At 40.1% G+C, this 13,076-nt stretch overlaps 1 protein-coding gene across 10 annotated transcripts in view; it reads left to right on the top strand.

Moving 5' to 3' along the window:
* Positions 1-13,076, top strand: part of TP63 (tumor protein p63) — a 348,320-nt gene that overhangs the window by 314,585 nt on the left and 20,659 nt on the right. For 8 of the 10 annotated variants that reach the window (XM_049880462.1, XM_049880451.1, XM_049880469.1 and 5 more), the window contains 6 exons: positions 946-1,132; positions 3,460-3,575; positions 4,986-5,095; positions 5,773-5,909; positions 8,990-9,072; positions 11,608-11,744. In XM_049880462.1, coding sequence (XP_049736419.1) covers positions 946-1,132; positions 3,460-3,575; positions 4,986-5,095; positions 5,773-5,909; positions 8,990-9,072; positions 11,608-11,744 — 770 coding nt within the window. The remainder of the gene's footprint in view (positions 1-945; positions 1,133-3,459; positions 3,576-4,985; positions 5,096-5,772; positions 5,910-8,989; positions 9,073-11,607; positions 11,745-13,076) is intronic. The other 2 variants (XM_049880436.1, XM_049880427.1) reach the window with 1 other exon arrangement.

The following is a 13,076-nucleotide window of genomic DNA, read 5'->3' as shown; positions in this document are numbered from 1 at the left end:
CCCACGTGTGTCTGAGTAGAACTGTACTCTGTAGGGTTTTCAATGGCCAATTTCAATGGCTAATTGGCTGTGTGTCATTAGGCTAGTCCTTTTTTCATGAAAGCGTAAGACCAAAACAGGGTCAAATGCCCCTTCTAGCTCTCCCATTCTCTTACACTGTGACGTTAGGAGGTAAGTGCAGTAGTTTCATGGAGCTCTGGTATTGCAATTTTCTGGTTGGTTGACCTCAGGTACAATCTCTTCAAACTCTGCCAGATATTCCATTTTTGTTTAATTGTTTGTATCCTAATTCTTATGAATCTCTCTGGAGTATTGCCAGGGCAAGGTTCATTATAATTTGCTCAGCAGAAAGCTGTCTTTGTGGTTTGTTATTTAATATCACCCGTACATGAGAACACTGTATTTTCATTTAGTTTCTGTTAACCGATGAAGCTGCTCATGGCATTTAACCATTGGAACTCCTCTAAGCCTAGGATTCTTCACCCCAAAAAGAAGATAACAGGGACTGCCGACATAAGTGTGTTTTGACAAATGTGAAACCTTTCATAAATGTATGACTTCATTTAAAATAGCAAAATACCTATTAATTTGATTTATAATATAACTCATGCTGATAAGATTGCTGGATGTCATGTAGCTATATCAAAAACCGAACCAAACTCACTGCCATCGAGTCGATTCGACTCATAGCAACCTTATAGGACAGAGTAGAACTGCCCCATTGAGTTTCCAAAGAGCGCCTGGTGGATTCGAACTGGTGACCTTTTGGTTAGCAGCCATAGATTGTAACCACTACACCATCAGGTAGTTCTCACCAATGGTAAATATGCAGATATAAAGGGTATAAAAAGTGGACATTTTTTTTGTTGTTTTGTTTTGATTTGGATTATTAATATCTCCTGTCATTTCTTTCCTTCCCCCCACCTCCATCCTGTCTCTATGCAGTATTCCACTGAATTGAAGAAGCTGTACTGCCAGATTGCAAAGACATGCCCCATCCAGATCAAGGTGATGACCCCCCCTCCTCAGGGCGCCGTCATCCGTGCCATGCCTGTCTACAAGAAAGCTGAGCATGTCACTGAGGTGGTGAAACGGTGCCCCAATCACGAGCTGAGCCGTGAATTCAATGAGGGTAAGGACTACTGAAATCTCTAGCTGTTCAATTAAGCTTCTTGAAAGTAGGGATCCTGGGGGGATTTTTGTTTAAGGCCTACCTTCCTGGTTCAGACTTCTGCAATCTGACAGCAACTCAGTCTGCTGTCTCGGCTGCCAGTGTCTGAGAATCATGGTAAAGAAATGTATGGCTCTCAAAATGGTTGGACTGTTTAATTTTAGTAATTACTAGATGACCTAGACTTGGCTCCCTACTCCCTACTGGTACCTTTATTACTACTACTATTATAATTTTGGTAAGGATATGGGGAAGGAGAAGAAAATGGCAGCCGATTTTCTCAGCCCAGGCTAGAGTACTCTTCAGCTTTAAGGACTTTGCCAGAATGGCTTTCAAGGCTAGACTAATAAAGACCTGGGAGGGTTAGAGGAAGGAGCATAAATGGAAAGGAATAATGAAAAACTGGAAGAGGAAAGAAGAACAAGATATGAAAAGGCAAATAATGGATACCAAATCAAAAGCAAACCCACTGCCATCAAGTCAATTCCAACTCATAGCAACCCTATAGGACAGAGTAGAGCTGCCCCATAGAGTTTCCAACTAACACCTGGTGGATTCAAACTGCCGACCTTTTGGTTAGCAGCCGTAGCACTTAACCACTATGCCACCGGGGTTTCCAAATAATGCATAAGAGGAGTACATAGAAGATCTAGAAGAGTAAACAGAAGATATGTGGGAGGTGGGACAGTAAAGTGAAGAACCAGGAGTTGGAGGAGCAAACATCTTATCTTGAGGGCCACCTTCAGGCTCTAACCATGGATAAATCTTAGCCATACTCTTTCTTGGCCCTCTTAGCCTTTTTAGCAGACTTCTGAGCCTCAGATCCAACAATTGTTTTGCAGAAGAGGTCATTATTTCCAAGTGTTCCCTTTAGATCTGATACTGTAATGTTTCTGTGAAAAGAGGCTAAGCAGTGAGTTCCCAAAAATGGAAAGGAAGGACAAGAGACAGGTTAAATAAAAAAACCAAATCCAGTGCCATTAAAAAAAAAAAAAAAAAGTGCCATTAGGAACCATTAAATAGTAATGAGGGGACATGAGGGATTGGAAGTTGGAATACTTCATATAGAAAATATCCTAATAAATGCAGGACATGGAGAGACTGAGAGAGGGCTGAGAATTAAAAATAAAAAGATTTACAGGTAGCAAGAATGTGTGAAAATAGAGAATATAATAGATGGGAGAGAAAAATTAAAAAAGTAAAAAAAGAATGGGTAGAAATTTAAAAAAGAGAAAGTGAAAATCTTTCCACCTTAACACAACTATATTTTGTACATTTATTTCTAGTCCTTATCTACATTGGAGCCCTGGTGGCACAGTGGTTAAGTGCTACGGCTGTTGGCCATAAGGTCAGCAGTTCAAATCCACCAGCCGCTCCTTGGAAACCCTATGGGGCAGCTCTACTCTGTCCTATAGGGTCGCTATGAGTTAGAATCAACTCAGTGGCAATGTGTTTAGTTTTATCTACTTGGCTGGACTGTCCATACATTTGTATCTTGCTTTTCACTTAAGAGTAGGCCATAAAAATTATTCCATGTAACTGGGATTTGTAATAATTTTACATAACTGTCCTGTGTTCCATCGAGGTGACATAGCTATTTATTCTGAACTGCAGTCTCATTGTTTAACACAATAGTTTTTACCTTTTTTTTTTTTTAATATTCTGCTGCAGAGGATGTCTTTACACACTAAGCTTTTTACTGTTATTGAGGAGTTTTTTTTAGAGTGGGAATACATGGCCAAAGATTAAGAGCACCTTTATGGCTCCCAGTTCTTGGGACAGTTTCTTTCTTTTGGAGCTCTACCAAGGATCACAGTTTTGTGAAACTTTGCCTAGGCTGTTTTAGAACTTGCTTGATTTTCTTGTCCCCCAACCTAGGGGTCCTTTAAGCACAAAGAAGCTAGCCAGTTTTTTAATCAAACTGCTTTTTTAACTTGATCTTTTTCCTTCCATCTCCCAGGGAAGCTGGCAAAATTGTCTCCATGGACTGAGGCACAGATGTAGGCACAGAGTTCTGTAAAATGCTGGCGTTGTTAACCTTAAACACCAGAAACACAGACTACGCTCTCAGATACGGATAAGCGTTCTGGTCCTTTCCATTACTATAAAAGTTGAGATGTCTTCATATATTAGATATCTGGCAACAGGATCTGTCTTTTCCGAGGATGTATATTCCCTTGATGACACAAACCATTTGTTTGACCACCAACCTTCTGTCCATGTTGTTTCCTTTTGCTTTATTTGTTTTGAGGTCCAGGAGCTAACTCTTGTCTTTCTTTGTTCTACAGGACAGATTGCGCCTCCTAGTCATTTGATTCGGGTAGAAGGGAACAGCCACGCCCAATATGTAGAAGATCCCATCACAGGAAGACAGAGTGTGCTGGTACCTTATGAGCCACCCCAGGTAAGAAGATGAGGGTTCGGCAGATTGGAGAGACCAGCTCTTTCGGTGATACAGAGTTTTTCTAGCATCTGTCACTGTCTTAGTCCTTGTCTTCAAATATGTGACCTCCTCCTCTTCTCCACATGCCTTTGCTCTATCTCCTAAATTCACACCAAATTAACTTGGTAACATGGCTTTGTTCCCACGTTCCTAAAGGCAGATGATAATGGAACTGGCAGTTGGGTTCATACATGACATTATTTTATCCAGAGAGTTTGATTGGCAGTGGAGCTGGTAGTAGCTGTGCACCAATGCTGGATCCAAGTATCCTCCTATTAGACTGCAAATGGGAGAGCCTAAGAGGAGTCTCTCAACTGAAATTGGAAAGAAGAGGTGGCAGATTTGTAAAGGCAGAGTGGTGTGGTGGAAAGAACACTGGAGTAGCAAGCCCATAGTCCTTTGGCTTGCTGTGTGGACCTTTGTCATATGACCCTCTCTCTGGGCTTCAGTTGCCTCATCCATAAATGAGCACTTTGGACTAGGTGATCTAATTCTGAGGACCTTTTGAGATGCAGGATGTTATTGATGGAAGTGTGCATTCAAATCTATGTTATACTGTTAATCCAAATGAGAAAAATGTTCTTAGAGCATTTCCACTATTTTTGGTAAATTTTCAGCTCTCCCTTTCTGGTGATATTCATGTGTGTGGTGTAGCCCGTTTGACTTGGATGATAAGTATCAGCTTGCTAATGAACAGGGTCAAAATCATGTATCTGTTACAGCCTATCTCACCTAATATAATGTCCAATGGTGCAAGCCTTAGCTTTACACTTCCCCAGAGGAAAAGCAATGAGGAATCTGTAATGGGTTTCAGAGCTTGCCTTGCCTCTAAAGAGGTCTATCACTTCATCAAAAGTGAAATTATTTATTCTCATGGAAAGACCAGACTTAATGGTCTGACTGAGACTAGAGGGACCCCGGAGGTGATGGTCCCGGGCCCTTCTGTTAGCCCAAGACAGGAACCATTCCCGAAGCCAACTCTTCAGACAGGGATTGGACTGGACTATAAGACAGAAAGTGATACTGGTGAGGAATGAGCTTCTTGGCTCAAGTAGACACATGAGACTATGTGGGCAGCTCCTGTCTGGAGGGGAGATGAGAAGGCAGAGGAGGACAGAAGCTGGCTGAATGCACACAGGGAATACAGGGTGGAGAGGAGGAGTGTGCTGTCTCATTAGGGAAAGAACAGCTAGGAGTACATAGCAAGGTGTATATAAGTTTTTATACGAGAGACTGACTTGATTTGTAAACTTTTACTTAAAGCACAAGTTAAAAAAAAATGGTGGAATTATTTAGACAGAGGTAAGAGCTTAGAATGAAACAGTAGTTCAAACCATCATTAACACAGGCTCTTTTTCCCCTTGTGTTCAGGTTGGCACTGAATTCACGACAGTCTTGTACAATTTCATGTGTAACAGCAGTTGTGTTGGAGGGATGAACCGCCGTCCAATTTTAATCATTGTCACTCTGGAAACCAGAGAGTAAGTGGCATGTACAGAATTGTCATTCTACAAAAAGCATGGGCAGAGGGCAAAGCGAAGTTGTTTTTGCTTTATCACTAATTTGCACGTGCAGCAGAGAGATACCATTGATTTTGTCCTTGGTGTTGTAAAGCTTTGCTGCAAACGTATGAAGGATCTAAGAAGGTGGAGACAGAAGATGGTGGGTAAAGGGAAAAGAAGGAAAAAAAAAAAAAAAAAGGCCCAGGAAGATGTGCAAGTTGTTTCATACCTGAATTCTCGACTTTTGACTGGAATTGTTCGATTAGACAGTGTTTGCTTTCATGTGGCCCCCAAGCCATTTAACAGTTTCTTTGAATAAGTCTGGGCTGCCTGAGGGAATTTTATCCTGAGACATCTACTGGCTTAACTCAAGTTTCCTTCAAAATATGTAGCCATATACAGCTGTTCAGTTAATGGCTTGGAGGTTCTTTGCAGAACAAATGAAATGTTATTTACTAACATTGCTTATGTCATTTCAGCACTTTTGTGTTCTGCCAAGTGCTTTTGGGTCCATCCTCAAAGCAGCAATGGCTGAGCTGCTGGTGGTGGTGTACTGGAAATGGCCAGCAGCAGAAATGGAAGTGGGAGAACTCCAGGAGACTTTAATCTTTTTTTTTTAATTTTAACCCTTTCTTCCCCTCTTTTCTAATTCCTAGTGGGCAAGTCCTGGGCCGACGCTGTTTCGAGGCCCGGATCTGTGCTTGCCCAGGACGAGACCGGAAGGCAGATGAAGACAGCATCAGAAAGCAGCAAGTCTCGGACAGCACAAAGAACGGTGATGGTACGAAGCGCCGTAAGTAGATGTAGTGACCACATGGGGTAGGGTTGAGTCTTCTTGAGTACTGGGGATATGGGAAGGATGACATTGGAGAAGGAGCATGATAGAGCACCGGAGCTTTAGAGGCAGAGTCTGACTTGTGGCCACAGAGCCAGTGGGCACAGCTATATTACTGATGGAGATGCCAAAAAGGATTCTTGTTGTGTGCTAGACCTTTACAAAAGCAAGTAGCCATAGTGGGTATTTCTTAGATCAGCGGTCCTCAAAGTGTGATTCACAGGTGAGTAGCATCAGCATCACCTGGAAGCTTGGTAGAAATGCAAATTCTCAGGCTTCAGACTTACTAACTCAATACCTGCAGGTCTGATGACCTGAGATCTGTGTTTTCGTCAACCCTCTGGGTGATTCTAATGCTAGCTAAAGTTTGAGAACCACTGTCTGAATCTTTTGGTGTTTATCTTTTTGTTCTTGAGCATAGGAGCTGAAAATAGCACCTGCCTACTATGGGAGCAGAGCCCTGGTGGCTTGTGGTTAAGAGCTATGGCGAGCTACAGCTGCTAACCAAAAGGTCAGCAGTTCGAATCCACCAGCCACTCCTTGGAAACCCAGTGGGGCAGTTCTACTCTGTCCTATAGGGTTACTATGAGTCGGAATCAACTTGACAGCAACGGGTACTATGGGAACAGTGAGATTTAAGAACGCATTCCCTAAAGCACAGGCAGGAGCATTTGCAGATCTACGTTTTTATCAAGGCTTAGCTTTATGTGTGTAACACTCTTTGGTCTTCAGTTACCTTATCTATAGTGAGGCCAGTGACTGTATCTATAGTGAGGCCAATGATTTAGGTCAGTGGTTTTCAAACCATTTTTTAGCAGTGAGAACTTTTTAGAAATGAAATATTTCAAGGAACCAGCAATGCAACAAAGTAGATTAAAACAGAGCATCTCCAGTTTAAGGGGGTGGAATTTGGAGAGTGATCTTTAGCTCCATGCCCCACCCTCAGATGCCCTTGTCCATGAGCTGTACCACCATAAACCTAGAACTTCAGATGTTTAGTTTGATAACCACTGATCCACATGTGCTTCTAACTTGTAGTGAATTTTGACTTTAGAAAGCTGCTTGTGTAAGCTTGATATCACTACAGGTGTTTTATGTGTTCTGGATATTAAACCCTTATCAGATATTTGGTTTCCAAAATTTTTCTCACAAACTGTAGGTTGTCTCTCGGCTTTGCTGATAAGGTCCTTTGATGCACAAGAGTTTTTAATTTTAATGTAGTCCGTTGTATCGATTTTGTCTTTTGATGCTTGTGTTTTTGGTGTCATATCTAAGAATCCATTGTTAAAAACCAGGTCCTTCACAATAGATGGATCCTGATAAAAAGGGAAAAAATGTAGAACAGAACTTAAACTTCCCAAAGAATCCAGGCTTACTGGATTCATTGAGACTGGAGGAACCCCTGAGACTATTGCCCTGGGATACTCTTTAAACCTTGAAACTATCCTGTGAAGTCATCTTTAAACAAACAAACAAGCAAACTACAACGACAAAATAATTTAACTCAAAAAGTAAAAAATGTCACCATTAAGTACTGTACTCCTTTAAAAAATTATTTATAAGAGACCAAAAGAACAGTAGTAACTCTAATGCATAGATGAGAAGTTTAGGGGGCAGTGAGTCTAAATTAATGGAGGTGAAACAATCAGAGCAGAAATGACGAGAATGTTGACAAAATTTGAAGAATGTAACCAATGTCACTGAGCAATATGTATAGAAATTGTTAAATAGAAGCACGTTTTACGTTTTGATATGTATATTTTCACCAAAAATAAAATTAAAAAAAAATAATGAAAGTTAAAATAATAATATTTAACCAAAGAAGAAAAGAAATGAAAAACAGTCATGGATAAAAGAATAAATATTAATAAAGGTAAAAGTAAACTAGAAAATTCTTTAAAATATTGATAATTTTATCAGATGCTAAAAAAAAAAAAAACTAGGCCCTGAAGCATTACTGTATGTTTTCTTCTAAGAGTTGTATAGTTTTACTTCTCACATTATACCCTTGATCCATTTTGAATTAATGTAGGTATATGGTGTGAGATATGGATCCAGTTTCATTCTTTTCACTTGGAAGTAACAAGTATTTTAAAATGCAGTACACTCTGATCCAAAAAAAAAAAAAAGTTTGATCTTATCATTAGTTATTATCCAGAAGAAATGGAAATCATATTGCATTTTACAGGAGAACAATAGAATGTTAGAACAACCCTTCACCATCAAGTTCTAACCGTTCAGCATGGTTTGCTTTTCCTGTTAAGCTCTCTCTGATCATTCCTCAAACAATCAGTGATAGATAGATAGGTAGGTAGAGACACAGAGAAAGAGAAAGGGAGATAGAGATAGATATCCATCCTAATTTTACTTCTAAGTCTACCTGGTAGCATATTCCCCATCCTCTTGCCTGAGCACCACAATTGGTCTCAAATTAATGACTCTATGACTTTTAGTAAGAACAGATTATTATCTGAACTTTGATAGAAGGATCATCTCTGTCCTTTGAATCCTGGATATAGTTTCTAATTTTGGAAAACTTAGGGGTTTTTCAGCTGAATTCACTCATTTTACCAAAGAGAAAACTGAGGTCCTGGACAATGAAATTAACTGTCAGCAGTTATGTGATCTGTACTAGAATGAGAATGGTAAGCTCACAAGGCTGAATACACTGGCAAGACAACCTCTACAAAATACATCTATCTTTTTGAAAATGAATGATCTAAAAATGAAATCACAAAATCAATTTATCTTTCTTTCCTTAACAGCTATTCAAAGACACACTCCTGCAGGGTTATTTAAACCAAAGACCATTTCCCAGCATCTGGAATTTCTTTGTTTCACTTGTTCTTCCCCACTTTTTCCCTTCCTCTTTATAGCGAGGTTTACACTTAGTGAAAAAACAATCACTACTAATTAAATGGATGTTAGGACTAGAAACTCTAATCTCACAGGTTTTACTGATGCTACTGTCTGTTAAATAAATGTATTATCGCTTCAAAAATGTTTCCAGGATAAAACTTGTATTTTTCCCCTGCCAGCTTTTCGTCAGAACACACACGGCATCCAGATGACATCCATCAAGAAACGAAGATCCCCAGATGATGAGCTGTTATACTTGCCAGTGAGTCTCCATGGAGTATTCAATTTCGTTTCATTTTCACCTTCTCTGAATGAGTTTTACTATGTGATCATCTTCTGATGATCTTTGGCCATAGGACAGGGCAAGAGTAGCTAGTAACATAAAGCATAGAGTATGTTTCTTTACAAAATCGGTAAATTATCCCTTCCCTTCACAGCTTTGGCATATATTAATGGCTTGGGCCCTTCCACTTACATATCCACCCAGTCAAAGTTAACTCCTTAACAGAGTTCTTTTTACCCAGGTATTTAAAATTAATTTGTACTTTATTATTTGAGGATGATAAGATTATGCTAGGCAGGATGGCCATACCATTCTCTGACAGACATTTGGTTAGAAAGAGTTCACAATGTAGATAATACAGCAATTATAGAGCATTGACTATGACTTCTTTTAGGGAGTGCGATAAAGAAAGCAAACCAAGGCAGGATCTTTAATTATATGTGAATAGCCAGAAGGCTCAGCTCAATTATTATGTAAAAAAATTGTTCACTCCTGCAAGGAACGTTAGCCCTTTCAGGATCACTAAGGTGACTTTTACTAGACCATGGTCTCAGTTCTTTGAATTCTTATTGCTTTAAGTCTTTGCCATCTAGTGTGGCGGCTAATTTTTTTATGACTGGTATAGCCCTTGGTGCCAGTCATCTAAATTGACGTAAGGCATGAGCAAACAGGGCCAGAAGATTTGACTGGAAGCCACCGCCCTGGGATTGAAGCTAAAGTAACTTGTCAAGTTTAAGTGTGCCATACCCACTTCTCCACCTTCTTTAGGGCTTGACCCTCCAGCAACAGACTGCAGACCAATCAGACAAAGAGATAAGATTCTCAGTATATTTTTTCCCAGACTACACGTAGAAACGGACTTGTGAAATTTAAGTTAACATTATCCTGACATACCCTGTATTCCAAAAACTTCGTCTGTTTTTAGCTCAAAGGATAGGACCCACTTGAAAAGCTATTGTTTTAAGTGGAATTTCAGTTTGTATTAATGAAGAAGGTACTCTGTAATAAGTTACATCTTAAGTTTAGTGAAGGCCTGGCCAAACTTATGTGTGAAGGAAAAATTCTATTAATTTGGCATTTATTTAATTGGTGGAACCCTGGTGGTACAGTGGTTAAGAGCTACAGCTGCTAACCAAAAGGTTGGTAGTTCAGATCTACCAGTCACTCCTTGGAAACCCTGTGGGGCAGTTCTGCTCTGTCCTGTAGGGTCTCTATGAGTTGGAATCGACTCGATGGCAATGGGTTTGGTTTTGTTTGGTTAGTTAGTATTTACTGAGTGGGAAATATGCTAGACTGTGAGCATTCAGAGATCACCAGGACACGTTTCTTACCTTTAAAGAACTTGACTTCTAGCGAAGAGACAAACAGTTATAATATAGTGAAATAAATGCTTCAATAGAGCTAGACATGGGGCTATGGGAATACGTAGAGGCACAGCAGGCTTGGCCTAAAAGAGTGAGATCAGGAAACGCTTCTCAGAGAAGGTGATAGCAAGATGGATTTTGAAGGATGAGTAGAAGTTAACCCAACAAAAGGAAGATAAAAGCTTTCCATTAATGAATTCTGATTAAGTCCACCTCTTATAGTCAGGATGAGGGCTAAGTTGAGGCAAATGGGGTGCCTAGGGTGAAAAATTTTAAAAAGTACTCACTCTCAAACTCATACAAGTACCCTAAGCACCTCACTTGCCTCACCCTGGGTCTTCTCATACTTTTTAAAAAGCATTTAAGAGATTCTCTTAAAGAGAGACTATCTTACCCTTGCTGAAAACTCTTGCCCCATCTAGAGGTAAATACAGTTAATTTTCATTATTTATGAATTCCACATTTGCAAATCCACCTACCTGCTAAAATTTATTTGTTTCTTCAAAATCAGTACTCATGGCCCTTTTGTGGTCATTTGCAGACATGTGCAGACCAGCACAAGTTTGTAAAATGTACGTACCCAGCATGTACCCTCCCCGCTGAGGTTGAACAGGGCAGTGCTCTGCCTTCTTGTTTCAGTTCTCATTGTGTAAGCAAGTGTCCTCTTCATGGTGTGTTTCATGCCACATGTTCACACTTTGGTGCTTTTTCTTTGGTGACTTTGCTATTTAAAATGGCCCCCAAGCATAGTTCAGAAGTGCTGTCTAGTATTCCTAAGCATAAGAAGACCATGACATGCCTGTTGGGGGAAAATACACGTGTTAGATAAGCTTTGTTCAGACATGAGCTGTAGTGCTGTTAGACATGAGTTATGTGACTAGATCAACAATATATATTAAACAAGGTGTCTTTAAACAGAAACACACATAAAGCAATGTGACACATGGATTGGTTGACAAAATTGTTGAGATCAGAAACCCACAAGAACCTGTATTTTTCCAAGGAGCCATGCGTGGTTCAGGATTGACTAATTTAGTGTTCATGGTGACTTTGTAGAATAGAGCCCACCATGAAAAGGAGAATCAACAGTACTGCAATAGTTTTACAGATCTGCGTTTGTCCTTATTTTTCCTCCTGCTCACTTCCGTAGGTGAGGGGCCGTGAGACCTATGAAATGCTGTTGAAGATCAAAGAGTCCCTGGAGCTCATGCAGTACCTTCCACAGCACACGATTGAAACATACAGGCAGCAACAGCAGCAGCAGCACCAACACTTACTTCAGAAACAGTGAGTGTGGCCGTGCGCCATTTTAGGAGGGCTGAACAGGAGTGGCTGCTCATTTGGGTCAGCAATAGGGTGCTTGATAGGCTATGCAGAAGCTGTGGTGTGAGAGAGCAGATGGTCATCATGTCAGATGAGCTGGCGTGGGGCTCCTTTTTCCACGTCAGCCTTCCATGCCTCTAATCACGACCTTCCTGAAGTTCCACCCATGTTCTGAAATTGAATCCAAACCATTTCAGGTGAATTCCAAAGAGACCCACACTAACAGTGTTAGTTCTCTTCTTCTCTATTGCTCAGCTCCAACCACATCTATCAGTATAAGAATTTTGAGTCCATACTCTATTTATGTAATAATGTATATATTTTAAAATGGATACACTTCCCTCATCCCAGTGGATTGCCTTGTATATCTCCTGGGATGCACAAAATTCACTTTTGGGGAAGCTGCTGTAAGTGAGGGATAGCAAATAGGTTTTCCTATAGAGTGACCTCTTTGAACGTCATGTTGAGAAGAATTCTGAGACGGACTGCAGGCTCACTGGGAAAATGCTTGGGCACAGAAGGGCAAATAGCATTACATTGCCGTGGTTTAGCATTCCTGCTCTAGACTGCCTTCCAGCAATACATTTTTAGATAAATTGGGCCAGGTTTTGCAACCATATTAGAATGTACATGACAGCTTATTTATACATTCAGCTCTACCCTGATGGTTGGATCTTTGGTGATGTTGTATGACTAACCAGAATAGAATAGCTCTCATGAAAGGAAGGAAGTTGGCGACTCAAGACTCTGTTTGTGCTTACCCTTCTGTGGTTAAGAATACTCATTTCCTGGCTTAATTAAAATATTATATTTATACTGAAAGTATTGCCAGAATCTCTGTGGAGAAATGTAAAATATATATAATTTGTGCCTATTTAAATAATTCAAACATTTGACTCTACTCTTCAGGAAAAAGAAATGAAGCCAAACTCTCCTGCCTAAGGCAAAGATTGTCTTTAAAATAGAAATGTAAACAAACAAGAAATAATGGTTCTTTTCTGATATGTTGTTAGCTACTATAGAGAGATAGTTATGGGAAGTTTAACAAAGAGGGTTCATTATTTAAACATGCATGCAGTTGAGGAGGCTGGAATGTGTTTCTGATAGAGAGGAAGTACCTCCTGACTCTCTGCTGGCTATGGGGTACGGGGCGGGCAGGAGAGGAACAGAAAAGAATTGTACTCTCTCTTCAAAGGACTTTAGGCTAGTTGAGCATTTAAGACACTTTTGCCCACCATTTGCTTTTAACATGAAAGTTTTGTAAATTATAATTATATAGTCTTATATGTGAGACTG

Source organism: Elephas maximus, chromosome 1 (assembly GCF_024166365.1).
Source record: "Elephas maximus indicus isolate mEleMax1 chromosome 1, mEleMax1 primary haplotype, whole genome shotgun sequence".
NCBI classification, from domain to species: domain Eukaryota; kingdom Metazoa; phylum Chordata; class Mammalia; order Proboscidea; family Elephantidae; genus Elephas; species Elephas maximus.
The sequence above is the reverse complement of the archived record's forward strand: the minus strand, read 5'-3'. Positions and strand labels throughout refer to the sequence as shown.